The sequence below is a fragment of the Periophthalmus magnuspinnatus genome, chromosome 23, assembly GCF_009829125.3.
Source record: "Periophthalmus magnuspinnatus isolate fPerMag1 chromosome 23, fPerMag1.2.pri, whole genome shotgun sequence".
In the NCBI taxonomy this organism is placed as follows: Eukaryota; Metazoa; Chordata; class Actinopteri; order Gobiiformes; family Gobiidae; genus Periophthalmus; species Periophthalmus magnuspinnatus.
In genome coordinates this window covers 20,296,701-20,314,153 of record NC_047148.1, presented here as the reverse complement: position 1 = coordinate 20,314,153, position 17,453 = coordinate 20,296,701, and the positions used below count along the sequence as shown (strand labels likewise).

Here is a 17,453-nt window from a genome sequence, read left to right as displayed (position 1 = left end):
TTTAATAAAGAACAAAAAAAATCACAGCCTAAGCATTTTACTGTACTGAAGCAAAGATTTTGAACTCAGAAGTCGACCTGGCCTCATTATAGATAAAGACTGGCAGCAAAGACAATGTCTCGTTTGATCTTCGTAATCCCTAAAGAAGACAAATACCACAGACATTTCAAACATGGATACTCGGATTTGGAATGTTTTTGGTCGTAGTTCAGCTGATTAGTTTCCTACCTTCTGCAAATTTGTTTTCCAGTTCTGTGTTGCCAATAGCTTTTGCAGCAGAGCACATTTGTCTTAGTACCTCCTCCAAACGGCGCATGCAGCGAATGATGCTCCCTAAAATACACAAGTTTAACATAAAAAACCACATTTCATCTGGCTGGCTTTAACAGTATATAAGACGTTTACCCTCAAAAACGTCAGTCATTTTGCAGATCTGTGCAAACGTCGCCCCGTTGGCCCAAGCGTACACAACATCCATCAGGTGCGGTTTGAACTGGTTCATGTAGGTCTCCTCATCCACCTCTAGCTTTGCATCAGCAGACACTTTAGCTATACGCTTTGCACACTCCTGTGGGAAAGAATATACATGAATACAAATAAACTAAAACAATTTCCACCATCTGGAAGAATTTGACATATCGTACCTGCATTTGTCTCAGGGGGGCAGCCAGCTGTTCTGTTAATTTGGGCATCTCACTGGCCTGCAATATAATTAAATCATTCAGTAATCCCAAATATATTGCAAAAACAGTAAAACTACCACACATTACCAGTTATTGCATTAACAGAAATTAATCTGCCAATATGTATGAATCCTATAATAAAATATCAGCTGCTCTAAGTCTTTTTTTTATAGTTTGTGTGTTTACATGTTCATACATTTTCTTGAAATACGAAGCAGGACAACAGTGCAGTGGCTTGTTCCACGGTTAAGTCATTGAAAAGTCCATTAAACACCATCTCGGTCAAAAGGAGCTCGTCAGCACTGCAAACACAGTTCATCTTTTTTAATTACATGATTTATTAAGCATATAAAAGAATATAAAAGAGCCTTAACATACCTGCTAATTTCACAGGCGACCCGTCCCTTCATCTCTATGACATCAGAAGGACTGGCAAAACCAAGTCGTCTCAGGACCCTCTTTCTGCACTTGAGCTGGTCCATCTGCAGAACAGTACGAGCCTTTTTCAACTCTCGCTTGGCCGTCCGAACATCTGCTGCAATCTAATAGTAAAATAAGCTTAATAATTGAAGCAAGCGTTAACTGTTGCCTTAAATTTTAACACGCTTTCTGGTATTACAACGCTAAGTGAAAAATATACCTCTTTCCCACATACACAACAACGGAAAGTGCAGAGTAGGGCTGCATCCCAAATCCGGCACCCTGAGACTGTACGCGAGCCATGAGGAAGGAGGCCGAGGACTAGTGAGTGTGAGAGCCATTGTCCAGAAACATCCAAGATCCATAAGTACATTAAGAACAAGGCCCCAGCGAAGTCTCATAGTGGAGTGCAGAAGAAGAGGTGCTGGAGGTACCATCATGGGACAAGAACCAAGGTGCAGGCTTTGCAAAGAGGCCCCTGAGACAATCCAACGCATAACTGCAGAGTATGGACTGGAGACCCCAAAGTCAAGGGAAACCTCTCCAGAGATAGTGGAGAACGACCAAGCCAAGGTTCATGAGGGACTTCCAGACACAGACTGACAGAATGGTGATGGGGACAGTAGGAGAAAGGAACATGAGAAACTAGAGAAACACCAGGGGCTCAAAGAAGAGCTGGAGAAGGCCAGGAAAGTGAAGATATCAGTGGTGCCCGTGGTCATTGGAGCGCTCAGCACCGTGACCCCCAAACTGGAGCAGTGGCTACAGCAGATCCCAGGAAAAAACATCAGACATCTCAGTCCAGAAAAATGCAGTATAGGAACAGGAAAGATACTGCACAGAACCCTCAAGCTCCCAGACCTCTGTATTATTATTATTATTAACTCATATTTTTTGCAGAATCCATTTGTTTCCACACAAAACTGACAGCATAGGGCAGAGTGGAGCAACAGAGATGACCAGTGTTGAGTCACATACAGAGTGACCTAATTTGTTTAACAAACTGTGAGGTGTGACATGACTATGAGCTTAGAGACTAACCCATAGGAGGATAAATGTGGGTTGAATTGAGTGTAAAAAGCTTTAGAAACAGTGTACGTTTTTTAAAAGAATATATAAACCAGATTGTCTCCTAAATATGGAGTTTTTTCCCTCTAAGTCATCTTTACCTCTGCAGAAAGTGTCAGAATTTAGATATTGTACAGTACATGTTTACACGGAATCAAATCATCAGGAGCCATGTTCCGACAAATAATTCCACCTTTTCCTGAGTTTGTGCCGTGGCTTTCTGACATTTTGTGACATTAACAATATTAATCTGATAAGGGCAAAGTACAATAATACAAAAACAATGTCTCACCAGAGCCTTTCTCTCACACAGGGAGTAGACGGACTCCAGGTTGGGGTCACTGTGCAGTGGGTGGGAGTACATGCGATGCTCGAAAGCCTCCACTTTCTGAATCACTTTCTTTAAAGCGGGGTCTTTAATGCCCATGTCATCTATTGGATCAAGTAGGGGAACACCATCGGGGAAACGCTTCTGGACCTCCTGAAGACAAAACATAGAATTCATTGAGGACATGGATGAATGGAAGGCAATTAGGAAGTCTTTCTGCATTATACCTGGATGGACTTGAGCATAAGTTGCCTGTTGTCAAAAGGCCTCAAGTCTTTAGGGATGTAAAGTCTGACAGAGCTGATGGATGTCAGAAGATGAAGCATCACTGGCACCACCTGAACAACACCGAGGCGTCAGAACACCACAGACTATTGTTTCACAGTCAGTATATTGTATTGTACTCACCTGCATCTCCCCGGTCTCACCCTGAGCAGCAGGTTTAGCAGCCTCCGTTGCAGCATTTTTGACGCTGTCCTTACTACAGTGCAGCAAAACTTCCACCACATACAAAGGCTCTGACTCTGCAGTTGACTGAAATTATAATTTTAAAATTGAATACATCATAGTTACCTTTTGCATAACATTTGCTGCATGCTGCATTTACCTTTGTGTTAGCTTTCTTGCAGAAGTTAACAACAACTCCCCAACCAAAATCAGCTTCTTCACTTTTAACCTGTAAAAAAAACAAAAACGAAATGAATTGAAACTGAAAAAAATGAAAGTATCCTGTATAAAATGGTAATATCGTACACCAAAGTGCTCTTACTTTAACAAGACGACCAGGCTGTAAGAAGGGAAGGCAGTATTTAGGCTTGTGGACGAACTCTTGTATTTCTTTGCCCAGTTTAGCCAGCTGTTGTCTGATCTTAAAGTACGTGACAACACTCTCCTCATTGGGAATGTCAATGGCATGGTACTGCTCTTCCAGCTTCGTCATTTCTGCAAAGATAGTGTTTTAATGCAATTCAATGAAAAGACAGCTAGACACTACAAGCACAAAACAGTATGCCCTTACTTTCGACGACACCGGGCAAAGCTCTGTAGTGTTGGAACTGGTAGAAGGACTTCTCCAGCATGTACTCTGGGTTGATCTCCTCGACACGCAGCAGGTTGAGAACCATGTTATACGTCAGGTGGAAGGCACTGTTCAAAGGGTCTGCTGAGCCCTGAGAGACGCCATGAAAAGCAATACGTGAAATATTATTAGCAAGTGAAAGTTATAAGTAAGGGTTTGCAGTTTATCTTAAGTGAGATGCCTTTATAAAACTGGTGTTGGGCTTTTACACAATCCTCTTACGCACAGACAAATATGTTTTTGTCATTCATGTTACTCAATGTTCCCTTTAGACAACTTTTATTATTGCACAAATGTTTTCTTGGAGTAGGTACGCACACACATTGTTGATAAGGCTCTTATGACTGATAACTGGGTGTTGATGGAAAAAGTACACACCTTAAGTAGTTGTTTGCCCACAGCTGGACTCATCTTCTCATCTACCATAAATATAACAATTCCTCTGTCGTCCATTCCTCTTCTTCCCGCACGACCAGACATCTGGATATATTCTCCTGATGTAATCTAGAGCATGTGACAAAACGCTTAAGAGTTAGGTCAAGTGGAAAAAGGCTGCTTTTCTGATAGTATTCAAGTAATCCATTAACTAACAAAAGGTTATATTATCGCCATCCCTTACTCTGATCATAAATGTAATTATGTAACTAAATAGTGATTGCATTTTTCCACTGAACTTTGAAGACTAAATTTGATCTATACCTTTGCACTTGTCACAGTATTAACTGATCTTACACAGATGGGTGAAGTAAACATAGTGAGATTATGTAAAAGTGCCTGCGTGGAGCTCTGGTCCTATTCAAGCCAACAGATGTTCACGATTTACTTCAGAGAAAGTTGAAAGCCCTCCTCATCTTCATTTCTTAAACATGTCTTCAGCTTACAAATAGCAGTTCCACACGGTCTACAGCTTTTGTAAACAATCTGTTTACGTGGCATTTTGAGCTGCCGGGCTTTAGGACCTTATAAAGACCTAAGCCAGCTCCAAAAACATCATGCTGCCAAAACATCAAAGTGACACAAAACAAGCAGATGTTACTATGGCATCTGAACAAATAGAGATGAAAAGTTTTAACTCCCAACAGACACAGAGGCCTGGCCTGGTGACCTGGTGGTAAATGGTGGTATGCTGCCTAGAAAACTAAAAGCCTGCTCAATCATAGTTTCAGCCAAAGTATGATGCTGCTATGTTGCTGTGTGAAAGAATAGGTTAGTGTGATTAATGGGGGTTGGAAAAAACTGAATAGCTGCAGGAACACAGCCACGCTTCCTTCAGTCCACTTTCCATTATGACTTTGATTAGTAATTGTTAATATAAGAGAACAAAAGAGGGTTCTTACAAAACGATGACTTTTGCCATCATATTTCCTCGCACTGGTGAACAACACAGTTCGAGCTGGCATGTTGATGCCCATAGCAAACGTTTCTGTGGCAAACAGGGCCTGAGGAGAAAAAAAAAACATGCAATAGGTACTGAGGAACACATTTTACACTGTCAACAACCGACCTTTAACCCGGGATAACCCCTAGTAAAACGACCCTCAATTCAAACTGAAGTTGTTTCTGAACAAACAAATAGCTGAGCTCTCTGAAGATGGGCCTGTGTAGTTTTAGCCTCTGTTTACTCTGATTAAAAGTGGTAACAAGGTATACACAAAAACTTCCCACCTAAATTGGTTTAGGTAAGTTTAAGGATAGTTATAGCTGGAGGGATTATTTGATAGACAATTTAGGGACTTGTAAGTAGGTAAAAAAGTCCAACCGGAATTCCTATAAAACATATAGCGATAACAAATCTAAAAATAATAGTAATTACAATAATAATAAATGAAACCAACAACCTGACAAAGTATTTACCCAGTCTCAAATAACTGTACTATGAAATTTTCTGAAAGTATAGTGTTAGGACTGGGGAAAGGTCACATTCAAACATATATTTACCTTGAGAAGACCTTCAGAAAACAGGATCTCTATAGTCTCTTTGAGAATAGGCAGCAGCCCACCGTGATGGATCCCAATGCCTTTCTTCAACAGGGGCAGCACATGTTCCACCTTTAATAAAATGAAAAAAACAAAACAAACAAAAAGATGAGATAAGCATTGTAAGGTTTGGAACCAATTGAGACACCAAATGCAGTACGAGTTAGCAAACTACAAACAAATGGGTATTTTAAAACAGACTGGAAACCACACTTTGGTTGCAGTTTGTACCTGAGGGAGTTTCTTGTCCTCATCGGAGAGACAATCTATTGCATTGTTAAACACTTCCTCTACCAGACGTTTCTCCTCATCTGAAGTAGAACATACATTTTGGGACAATTATAAAAAGGCCATATGTTAAGCAGTTTCCAGGAGATTACTTTTAATATTCTGATCATAATTCAAACATTTAAGGGCAAAACTGTTAAACATACCTTTATTAAAGTCCAGCTTTCCTACTTGTAGAGCATAAGCCTCACACTCTTTTTTGCTGAAACTGAAAATGATGACAGGCTGGAAGTTTCTCTCCGTGATCATTTTCACTATTTTGAACACACTAGATGGCCCTAATGAAAATGCACATTTATGACAATTAAATCAAAATATAATTAGTGCTGGTAAATGATAGACATGAAAGCAAGCGCCAAGACAAACCTTTAGTTCCTCCTTTACGTCCTCTGGGGTCCCACTTCCCTCCTCCACCACTGCCACCTGAATCTCCAGCATCACGCAGCACCTGCATTGCTGTGTTAAAATTATCTTCCCTAAACTCACCCTAAAAGACACAGACAAACCACGTTTATTCAATTATTCTGTGGTTAAGACATATGTGAAAAAAGTAGATAGAAGAACCTTAAAATAATTGTGTACTTCAGTCTCAAACCATGATAACTAGACTTACGTTCTCATCAACTACAAGGTGTAGTCCATCGCCTCCTGCTGGAAAGATATAATGCTGCAGTGGAGTGGGACGGTAATCTGTATATACTACATGGCAAGGCTAAAAATACAAAGGTTTACAGTTACCACATATTATGAATAAATGATTAAAGCATGATGTTTGTTGAATCATTTGGATTATTACCTGCTTATGTAAGTAGCAAATCCATTCTGCAAACTGTCTGGCATTGGGAATTGTGGCTGACAGGAACACGTAATGCACATTGTCTGGTAGAAGAATAATGGTTTCTTCCCACACAACACCACGCTCTAAATATAAGAGACAATTGTTAATCTTTTCTGTAAAACACAACGTTTTTTTTTTAAATACTTTACCTGAATCTCTCATGTAGTGGATCTCATCAAAGACTACCCAAGCAACTTCCCTCATAATCTCAGAACCCCTGTACAACATGCTTCTCAAAATCTACACATGGAAAAAGATTCAAAAATCAAACGTCTTTCTTGGGATGTCGATGCGAGTGGAAAGTTTACCTCTGTTGTCATGACGAGGCAGGAGGCAGTGGGGTTGATTGTGACGTCACCAGTCATCAGACCCACATCCTGAAATTCTTCATACATTTCTCTGTATTTCTGATTGGACAAGGCTTTGATGGGACTTGTGAAAATCACCCTCTGTTTTTCTCTAAGTGCCAGTGCGATGGCATACCTAAAAAGGGAACAAGGGCGTGTTGAAGTTTAACAGAACAATAATACTGCACAAGCAAACAGAAATACTCACTCAGCACAGACTGTCTTTCCAGCAGAGGTATGAGCAGACACAAGGACAGACTGGTTGTTGTCTATGCAAAGAATAGCTTCACGTTGGAAGGGGTCAAGTATGAAGGGGTATTCCTGCAAGTCAAGCCACAAGCCCCAAATCAAGACAAGGCAAAAGTACAAACTAATAAGCCATTCAGAATGTCACAATACCTTTGCAGCTTTTCCAACTCTAGGGCTTAGAGGCTTGTATTCATCACTGGTAGGAATAGCAACCTGCAAGAACAACAATTACTTTTAAGTATTGTACACATTTTAAATCATGTTCATCTTTCCACACCTCATGAGAGCATCCTTCAACTGTGTCCACCTGTTCCACCTTCACCTGGGGCATAAGTTCCGCCAGACTGAACCAGAATAAGAAACACAAGTTAAATGCACTGCACATATAAACACTGTCGTACATTAATTCCGTAGTTACTTGAGTTCACTGGAGGAAACAGTTTCATGTCGTGGTTTCTTCCCCAGCAGCTCTTCATCTGCACAGTCAGTGTCTCCTCCGCGCTTCCCTCGGACAGAAGGACCAGCGTCCCCTTCAGGGTCAGGTTTGTTTGACGATGTTCTGAAAGTCCACAGACCAACGTATTACAATAAAAAAATATAAGACACGTTTTCAAGCTTATCACGGATACGTTAGCTGAAAGCTAACAACAGACAAACACGTGAAGCTAAGTGAAGTTAAACCGTGTTAAAGTTGATATTTTGGGCCGTGTAACATGTGACATGTGGACTTAAGTTACCCGGTGTCAGAGCCTGTTGATAAAAGAGTCTTTTTGCTGGTATTTGTTTGTTGTTCATCGTCAAACACGCTGAACAGTCCGTCTCCAAACGCGTCCGCCATGATGCCACAGGACAATACCCACAATGCACCGGGCCACGCGCGTCTTCCGCTACGGAAGCCGCAAGGACCCGAAGTCTGTCAACCACGAGAGGTGTCTGCTGTTAGCCTCCAGTTTGACTCGGTGCTGTGTTTTGGTGTGATTTGTAGTTTATATTTTATAGAAAAGTCTGTCCCGGGGCCGATGGGCGGAAAGAAAAAGAAATCAGCGGCTGCAGCTGCTCCTGCTGCTCCTCCAGCGGCTCCTGCGGCTCCTCCTGCAGCAACATCCAGGACATCTCCAGCCTCAGGAAGCACCTCCACAGAGGAACAGAAGGGGAAGACATCCAACAGACCCAGCAAACAAGCCCAGGACAACAAGTCTAAAGGTTCACAGTGTTCTCTGTTTGCAAACTATAAAGTGTCAACAAACAAGTGTCCACACTACTCCAGATTAACATCTGATCTCCATGTAAACAATGCCACAACAATAAACACGTAGTATTTTATTTCATATGGCACTAAAGTGGTTGAAACTGGCGAGGTTTGAGACATTAAACACATGTCATGACAAGATTTCCTTTTTTCAACAGTTCCAAAAAACTACAGTCTTGCAAATGTGGCCCAGCTGGACACAGGAGCCTCTGACAAGTCTGTCCTTAAAGTGAGTGTTGTATTTATGGTTTATCTGCACTATGCCTTATTTATCTGTGTTGCCAAATGAGATCTGTCTTATCTTGTCATAACACAGGTTTCCATCCAAGCAGACCTAGAGAAGAAAATCATTAGACTGATAAATGACTTTCGACAGGAGTATGCAGACAAAGGACCCATATCAGGCAGACTCACAACCAAGAAACTATTGGTAAGATTTGTCCAGATTCCCAAGATGATTATAAGCAATAAGTAAATCTCAATAAACCTCTTTCATGTTTATAGGATCTTTACATAGCCCTAGAAAAGTTCAATTTTAAGAAGGAACATATAGAGGAGTCAATGAAGAGTAGTGTGCTCTATGGAGGAGATCTTCACTCTGCACTTGATTGGCTTTGCCTCAATCTGAAAGATGGTAAGTGAATATCTGTCAGTAAGTCTAGTAGACATTTGTGACCATGTATTTTACTTGTACATTGTTCTACAGATGAGTTGCCAGGAGGCTTTTGCCAACAAATGCAGGAGGAGAGTCAAAAGAACAGGCCCAAGTTTCAGCTCCCGGTTCAACAGAAACCTTCAACGATTAGTGTTAAACCACCTCAGAACACTAATAAAGAAGCCAAGGTATGTTATTATTGGGTATAATGGAAATACTGTCTTAGATTATTATTGTTACTAGTGAACTAAACTGATATTTATGCTTTTTGGTGTTCATCAGGTTGAGGACGAAGCTGCTGCTGTGAAAAACTGGATCCTGAGGTATGCAGATCAAAGCTCAGATGATGATGATGAGGAGGAGGAGGAGGCAAATGGAGACAAAAGCTCACGTAACCCTGAGCTGGATGAAAAATTTGATCCTGTAAGTGTAACAAGCTGCGATTTGTAATATATTTTATCATCTAAGAAATGGAAGACTATTACTGACTGTTACTAAATTTGTTAGAGACATTTTCACCATCAATCTAAGCATCATCATTCACTTTTTTCCCCTCATATCTCTGTTTCTCTATTTCTGTGTTATGTATGTAGAATGATCGGTATTTGGTCCTCACGGCTCAGCTATATGACACTAAAGAAATGGCTATAGCTGCTAAGACTAAAGGAGACAAGCTGGGTCAAAGAACTGCACAGGACAGAATACGTGTCATACAGCAAGGTTTGTATGTCTGTCATTAGACTTTTGTAGCCTTGTGTTATAAAGACAATGAAATGTCTTTATAACTGAATGTCTATAAAACTGAAATATTGTTTTATTTCTTTTTAGAAATGAAGCAGCTTGAGGGCCACCCCGTATTTAACCCTGCTATCAAAGTCAGAGATACGCCCCAAAAAGAAAGCAAAGCTCCAAAGCCTCCATCCAGTGAAGACAAAGAAGATTTAGGATTGAACTTGTTTGAAAAGGCAGAAAAAGAGCCTCCTGCAGAAAAAGGTTTGCCTCTAAATCTGCCTCTGTGTTGCTGTTATAAGAATAGACAACTTATCTTAGTAAGTCTTTTGCAGTTAAAAAGCACGAGCCAAAAGATATACGCAATTTTGATTACACGGCTCGCAGCTGGACGGGAAAATCTCCAAAGCAATTTCTCATCGATTGGGTCAGAAAGAACCTCCCCAAGAGCCCCCCACCGGCTTTTCACAAGGTTGCTGCTGGACGATACTGGAAATGCAGGTATTTATTCCTTCAGAGTTATGTGAATGTTAATGTCTTATCCTACCACCATATGAGCTTTTGTCTCCTTTCTTTCTTGTATGTTGAAATTAACTTACAATTATGAAAGTTTATCAGTCCATTTTGTATCTTCATGTTCAGAGATGTCACTGTTTGGGGTCTGAACATTGGGCAAAGTTAATGGCGTTGCTTGTTACGAGGGCGACCAGAGAATAAAAACAACAAATCTGTAAGAATAACTATGTTTTATTTTATTAGAGTACGAATTCAGAGGCCGGATGACGTGCTTGAAGTTTGTCCCACTATTTTGACGGAGGACAGTATGCAGGCGCAGCATCTAGCAGCAACGCTTGCACTGTACAACTTAGTGAAAGGGCAGGTAATGTTTCAACCGATCCACAGTGTTCGTCCTCACCTATTTTACCTTTTTTAATGACGCAAATCTACCTTGTTTAGTCAGTGCATCAGCTACTACCTCCAACCTACAGAGATGTGTGGCTGGAGTGGAGAGACAGTGAACGACAGCAGAAGGAGGAGAGTCAAATCGCTGCCAACAAACCCAGAGACCAGTTCATATCACGACTCCTCGCCAAACTCAAACAGCAGCAAAACCAAGAAGCTGCGTCTCAGGCTCCATCAGCAGTGGGCAGGGAGGAAGACCAAGAGCCAGAGGAGTCATGGGAAAACTTGGCTGGCTTGGATTTAGAAAATACAGGAGATTGTCATAAGGGCAAAGGCGACAAGAATGAAGGAGAAAGGAAAACCACTGCATCGTTTGAAGCATCGAAAGAGCTGTTTGTAAGGCTGAAGAAATCACTACGGGCACAAAAATTACAGGTAAATATAATTGTTCTTATAGCATCTTATTTACTTTAATGTTCAGGTTCTCAAACAGTCGTCTCTCTGAGGGAACACAAGCTTTTTCAGATGATACGTGGATTTTTCGGCTGTTAAAATTTTTTGCAGAGTAAATTGAAGCCACGTTTTTGTCCTGCTTTGGGTTAATCCTTGTTTACAACTTGTTATGGCTCTTGGCCTGAGCCTGCCTCACCCTGCCTCGTCCTGTGCCCCCCCTTTTGTCTACTTATCCACGTGCCTTTGTTTCATGTGCAAAAATGCTGACAGTGATCCTGTCTTCTGAGGGGTGGAGCAACCCAGGAGGAACGCTGAACTGGTCCGATTCTCCGTCCACTGGTTGACGCATCGTTATCCCGCGCCACCAGTCCGCAGTCTCCACCTGTCAGTGTCCCACCCTGATAAAATTTCCACATAACTGCCCGTCGGCGCGGCTGGGTCATGGACAACAACTTCCCTTCAGTTGCCGTGTCTCATTGTTAATGTTAAGCCTGTGTGTAGTTGTGTTTTGAGCCACTAGAGGTTGATAATGATCTACCACATTGTAATTGCTTTGATTGTCCTTTGTAATTTATTCTGCATCAGTTTTGAACTCCTTTCATTGTTTTTTAGCTTTATTATCACATTTACCCTTTACTTTACTTACTACCTACTTTATAATTAAAAGAGCCACTTATTATTTATCCATTTGCCATCTGGATTGTGTTACTTCCTTTCATCCCAAGGAACGGTTTGTAACAGCCCTTATTTTTAAGTACTCAGAAAGCTAAATCATTTCTTAGGTGGTACTTGTGTCTTTAACCATTGCGTTAAAGCCTTCTTACAGTTGAGATCTTCTTCTAGGCGGAGCGGGAGATGCTGCCCGTGTTTCAACACCGGCATCATATCCTGGAGGCCTTACAGCGCCATCCCGTAGTAGTGGTTGCTGGAGAAACGGGCAGCGGAAAGAGTACTCAGATCCCCCAGTTTCTATTGGAGCATATGCTGACCGGAGGGAAAGAGCCACAGCCGTGCAACATCGTGGTAACCCAACCTCGAAGGATATCTGCTATGAGCCTGGCCTGCAGAGTGAGTGAGGAACTGGGCTGTGAGGATGGGCCAGGATCGAAGGTGAAAGAACATTTATATGCCAAAGCTGTGCCATTTGAAAACAAAATGAGAAAACAAACTGACTGAAATGATTTGTTCTTTTTAGTCTTCGCTTTGTGGGTATCAGATCCGAATGGAGAATTTGTCTGGAGAGTGGACGCGGCTTCTTTACTGCACTACTGGGGTTTTACTGAGAAAACTTCAGCAGGACCGACTCCTTAGCTCATTGACGCACATTATAGTGGATGAGGTATGTTTCAATAATTAAAAAATGTATCACAAAGGCAATTCATCAGACGTGTTTCATTGTACGTAGTGGTTTCCAAAGTGTTTTACCTCATTTAATCCACCTCTATATGGGCTCCATTAGTCACATGAAGCACATCGACTGGATTTCTTGCCCTGTTCGCTGTAGCAGAACCTCATCAATGGCTGCAATTACACCTGTATCTTTTGCTTTAGTTCAGTAATGTCCCACATCTTTGTTCGATACACAAAATCTTTACCTTCCAAATTTGTCTCAATAAAACCATGATGTTGACATTTCTTAGGGGTTCAATCAAAAGGATGCGTCTTTAATCAATACAAAATGCAATGTGATTTAAAACTTTTAGAACCACTAAGTACGATAGAACAAATGTAATTGTGATAAAATGTTAAAATTGTAAATAGACTTTATGTGCACCCTCTAGTATTTCACAGTTATTTATTAACTCCTCCTGCGTATTTCCCTTTGCTCGTCCAGGTTCATGAGCGCAGTGTCCAGTCAGACTTCCTCCTGACCATTCTAAAAGATGTCGTTATGAGGAGATCTGACTTGCAGCTTATTCTTATGAGCGCCACTGTCGACTGTCACAAATTCTCAAGCTATTTTAACCGTTGCCCCATCATCACTGTCCCTGGTAGGACTTTCCCGGTTGAGGTAAGAATCAAATCCAAGCTTCTTTTTACATTCTGACACACATTTTGAATTATTGGCCAATTTGTGTTAGGTCTTTCACCTAGAAGACATTGTGGAGGAGACGGGATATGTTCTTGAAAAGGACTCCGAGTATAGTCAGAAAATTCTGGAAGAGGAGGAGGAAGTCAGTATTTCAGTCACACAAAAAGGGGGCAAGACATTACAGCACCAGGTAAAATTAATTCTGCTGTGAACATAATGTTTTGTATGTAACGTAACTTTGTGCGTTTATGTGTTAAGGAAGTGATTATAAAGGACTCCTCCAGCTGGGATCTTGGTCCAGACTTGGATCATTTCAGCAGCAGAACTAAACATGTTCTTCAACACATGAATCCCAATAAAATCAACATGGACTTGCTGACTGACCTTATGGACTATCTGAGTACGTCCACTGTTAACGCTTGTTTTGAATGTTCTGTTTAAATTTCAGTGTTTTAAACTGTTGATTTCCTTTTCTATTTTACACAAGATAAATCACCTCAGTTTGCTGAAGTAGATGGGGCTGTTCTCGTGTTTCTCCCAGGCATAGCCCACATACAGCAGCTTCATGACCTGCTTTTATCCGACAAGAGATTTAGAGACAAAAACCGGTAATCAAACGGCAATTATAAAATGTAGCAATAACTTCTGAATAATCCCTCTAATTCTGCTCTCATAATGTTCTTAGGTACAGGATTGTGGCCCTTCATTCCACCCTCTCATCCAAGGATCAAGCTGCTGCGTTTATAGTGCCTCCTGCTGGTGTTAGGAAGGTACTTTTCTTACCTTTTTTTTTTTTTTTACTCTACTTCTCACTTTTTAACTCTTGTATATTGTACTAATGTGATGTATTTGTTGTACTCTTTACCTGCCTGGGGACTGCGGATGTAAATTAGCTCTGTAGCTATAATCCGGCATATTTACATTTGTTCACAACAGATGTTCATTAATGTGCATTGTCCCTATCAAATAAATAAATAAATAAAAAAAAGTACTGCTGATTGAAATATGGTCAAAGCAGTGTCTAGTAATAACTTCACTGTTTTCTTATTGTAGATTGTGCTGTCAACAAACATTGCAGAGACAGGTGTCACTATTCCTGATGTGGTTTTTGTCATCGACACAGGAAAAACCAAGGAGAACAAGTAATCTGTCGTTTATGAACTGTTTAATAATTATTTTATTATAATCTGAATTTCATAATGAGACTAATATGGGGGGAAATTCCCAATCTTTGCTTAGATATCATGAGAGCAGCCAAATGAGTTCTCTGGTTGAAACGTTTGTATCCAAAGCCAGCGCCCTCCAGAGGCAGGGCAGAGCAGGTCGTGTTCGGAATGGATTTTGCTTCAGACTCTATCCAAAATACAGGTATTAAAAACAGGTATTAAGCATGTCAAACATACTGTGCTTAATGTTAAAAAACACACTGCGTTTTGTTTTAGGTTCCAAAGCTTCATGGATTATTCAATACCAGAAATACTTCGGGTCCCACTCGAGGAGCTCTGTCTGCATATTATGGTACACTAGTTACTACTGTACTGTATGTACACTATTAAACTCAAGCTTCAGATCTTCTGTTCAACAAACTCATGTTCTATTTTCCATCTTTCTCCTGTGTCTCCCTTTAAAGAAATGCCAGTACGGCTCTCCAGAGGACTTTTTAGGGCGAGCTCTGGACCCTCCACAGCCTCAGTCAGTAAACAATGCTGTTAATCTGCTGAGGAAGATCGGGGCGTGTCTCCCCAACAGTCATGTGCTCACTCCCCTGGGACACCACCTCGCTTCTCTGCCAGTAAATGTCAACATTGGGAAAATGCTTATCTATGGAGCCATTCTTGGCTGCCTAGAGCCAATTGTATGTTTATCTTAAACTTTAAAAATATAAATACCTTTACTTTTTTACACATGTACCTGTTAAAAACAAATGTGTAATTCTTTTTAGGCCACCATTGCTGCCGCCATTACAGAAAAGTCTCCATTCTCCACACCGATTAACAGGAAAGAAGAAGCTAACCTGGCGAAGGCGGCACTTTCGTTGGCCAACTCTGACCACTTAACTCTATACAACGCTTATCTTGGGTAGTGCTTTAGTTTTTCTAAATTTCTCACAGGAAGTCAATGTGTGGGTCAGTGGGTTTCAGTGTGTAACGTTAGTATTTGTTTTCTCTTAGCTGAAAATTATACATAGTTACAGCATCAGATAGACGCTACAAAAATTAGGAAAGGGTTACCTGTTAAAATGTAAATCCAACTTGGGCAGTAAGAGATAACGTGCCTTGGTCTGAGCCTTTTCACACTCAGACCAAGACACGTCACATTTGAGAAACACTCATGTGCCTCTTACACATGTCTCTGTGCTGAATGTGTAATTAACTGATGATTGTTATGGGTGTTCCTCAGCTCATCTCACAGAGCTGCTTAAACAGGCACTTTCCACTTAAAGTTAAATTATTAGTTTCTCAATTTTATGAGATGCAAGGAAGGTTGTTTTTTTTTTTTTGATTTTTTGAAAAGTTCTCTATAAATAAGGCTGATTTTTTTTTTTTTTTTTTAGGTGGAAAAACTCTCAAACTGAGGGATACAAAGCAGAAATGACCTACTGCAGAAAGCACTTCCTCAGTCGCACAGCCCTGATTACACTAGAGGTAACAAGCATTTCTACTTTCACTATGTATAAACCAACTTGTGTTACTGTAATTCACGTTTTTTTTTCTCCAGAATATGAAACTTGAGCTGATGAAGATGATGGAGCAAGCTGGTTTTTGGTCATGTCGTCACTCCCCTCGCTTCAAACTCCACGCCGGCACTTTGTCTAAAGCCCAGATCTCCATCCTCAACGCGGCTCTGACAGCTGGTCTGTACGACAGCGTGGCTAAGGTTTTGTACACGCCGTCGGTGGATGTGCTGGAGCGTTTAGTTTGCACCGTAGAAACTCCGCAAGGAAAAGCTCAAGTCCATCCCTCATCTGTCAACCGAAATCTACAGACGCACGGATGGCTGCTTTACCAGGAAAAGGTATATGCAAACATTATATACAAATACTGAGCCTAAAATACTGCGTGCATTTACATGACCAGATATAATCAAATAACCCAGTAAATAGATCTGGTATACAGATGCATGCATGCATGGAGTTTTAGAGTAACATTTTAAGGCAAGGCAAGTTTAAGTTAAGCAAGTTTTAAGTAATTCAAAGTGAAAGACGTTAAAATCACAATTCAACAAGTCAAAACATAAAAAATCACAAATAATCATCATAAAATTAGTCATATTCACAGCTAAACCGAACCGTTTTGAGCCTTGATTTAAATTGTTAAAGTAGAATGACTTAAATGACTTCCTTTATGTCTGTGCTGCTTTGTTTCCCTCTTTTTGCATATTTTCCACCTGTGCAGGCATGAACTCACATCAGATAGCTCCAGAGTTTTGTAAACATAACCACCGATTAGACTTATTTCTGGTTCTCAGCTCTTGTTTATCCCGTCAGCTTAAAAAAATAAAAATAAAACGCTACGTCTTGTTTCATTTTAAGGTCAAATACACCAAGATCTATCTGAGGGACACGACTCTGATTTCCCCCTTCCCGATGCTGCTGTTTGGAGGTGACATAGATATTCAGCACAGAGAGAGGCTCATTACACTGGATGGATGGATGCACTTCCAGGTCAGAGGTCAAACAGTTGATTAAAGGGTGTTGATCCATGTACAACCGGGTTTAATCGCTCTTTTTATTAGGCTCCTGTGCGGATCGGTGTCATTTTTAAGCACCTCCGACGGCTTTTGGACGCTGTGCTTGAGAAAAAGATGGAGAACCCCAAGTTGAATTTAGAAGGTAAATACAAATATGACTTTTTACTTACAAATACGTCTGTTTTTTAATGACTTTTTGTGTCTACAGATGAAAGAGCCATCCAGGTGCTTTTGGAGTTGATCAAATCCGAGTACGCACAGTGACGTCTGGAAAATAATCCGTTCATGCCAGCAATAATCTTAATGCATAATATTTTAAAGGAATGTATAATATGGTGTCGGAATGCGAAGAAAAAAACATAAACTATTGAAAATACACGTGTTTTATCTGGTTTATTGGTGCAATGTATAGTGCATTTTCTCAAACTATTTCAGATATATTTAGAAATCAGGAAATCCACACAAA

At 40.7% G+C, this 17,453-nt stretch overlaps 2 protein-coding genes across 2 annotated transcripts; one reads left to right on the top strand and one right to left on the bottom strand.

Moving 5' to 3' along the window:
* Window positions 1-28: 28 nt before the first annotated feature.
* mtrex (Mtr4 exosome RNA helicase) lies at window positions 29-8,206 on the bottom strand. Its single transcript, XM_033989402.2, has 27 exons — window positions 8,014-8,206; window positions 7,695-7,835; window positions 7,554-7,620; window positions 7,427-7,489; window positions 7,236-7,348; window positions 6,989-7,163; window positions 6,830-6,920; window positions 6,639-6,763; window positions 6,456-6,554; window positions 6,209-6,329; window positions 5,989-6,120; window positions 5,786-5,865; window positions 5,516-5,626; window positions 4,915-5,016; window positions 3,956-4,081; window positions 3,518-3,668; window positions 3,269-3,441; window positions 3,107-3,175; window positions 2,908-3,033; window positions 2,727-2,837; window positions 2,464-2,652; window positions 1,062-1,225; window positions 880-985; window positions 645-701; window positions 406-568; window positions 229-333; window positions 29-139 (listed from the first exon to the last, which is right to left on the bottom strand). The coding sequence occupies exons 1-27, from the start codon at window positions 8,112-8,114 to the stop codon at window positions 87-89; spliced, it is 3,114 nt and encodes a 1,037-aa protein (XP_033845293.1). The 5' UTR covers window positions 8,115-8,206; the 3' UTR covers window positions 29-86.
* dhx29 (DEAH (Asp-Glu-Ala-His) box polypeptide 29) lies at window positions 8,151-17,363 on the top strand. The gene is made up of 28 exons (XM_055231442.1): window positions 8,151-8,479; window positions 8,684-8,754; window positions 8,842-8,955; window positions 9,030-9,159; window positions 9,232-9,368; window positions 9,463-9,603; window positions 9,774-9,900; window positions 10,009-10,173; window positions 10,245-10,410; window positions 10,669-10,789; window positions 10,867-11,247; window positions 12,109-12,375; window positions 12,461-12,604; window positions 13,100-13,276; window positions 13,347-13,487; window positions 13,556-13,697; window positions 13,785-13,905; window positions 13,983-14,067; window positions 14,351-14,439; window positions 14,537-14,665; window positions 14,740-14,815; window positions 14,928-15,152; window positions 15,240-15,376; window positions 15,852-15,942; window positions 16,016-16,312; window positions 16,830-16,961; window positions 17,033-17,129; window positions 17,196-17,363. Exons 1-28 carry the CDS (start codon window positions 8,296-8,298, stop codon window positions 17,249-17,251), a joined length of 4,143 nt encoding a protein of 1,380 aa, XP_055087417.1. The 5' UTR covers window positions 8,151-8,295; the 3' UTR covers window positions 17,252-17,363.
* The last annotated feature ends 90 nt before the right edge of the window (window positions 17,364-17,453 follow it).

Coding starts and splice junctions, on each gene's coding strand:
- mtrex (XM_033989402.2), bottom strand. CDS start 8,114: ATGGCGGACGCGTTTGGAGACGGACTGTTCAGCGTGTTTGACGATGAA. Junction 7,836..8,013: donor TCAACAGGCTCTGACACCGG/GTAACTTAAGTC, acceptor GTGGACTTTCAG/AACATCGTCAAACAAACCTG. Junction 5,017..5,515: donor TTTCTGAAGGTCTTCTCAAG/GTAAATATATGT, acceptor TTTTCTCCTCAG/GCCCTGTTTGCCACAGAAAC.
- dhx29 (XM_055231442.1), top strand. CDS start 8,296: ATGGGCGGAAAGAAAAAGAAATCAGCGGCTGCAGCTGCTCCTGCTGCT. Junction 9,901..10,008: donor AATACGTGTCATACAGCAAG/GTTTGTATGTCT, acceptor ATTTCTTTTTAG/AAATGAAGCAGCTTGAGGGC. Junction 12,376..12,460: donor AGGATGGGCCAGGATCGAAG/GTGAAAGAACAT, acceptor TGTTCTTTTTAG/TCTTCGCTTTGTGGGTATCA.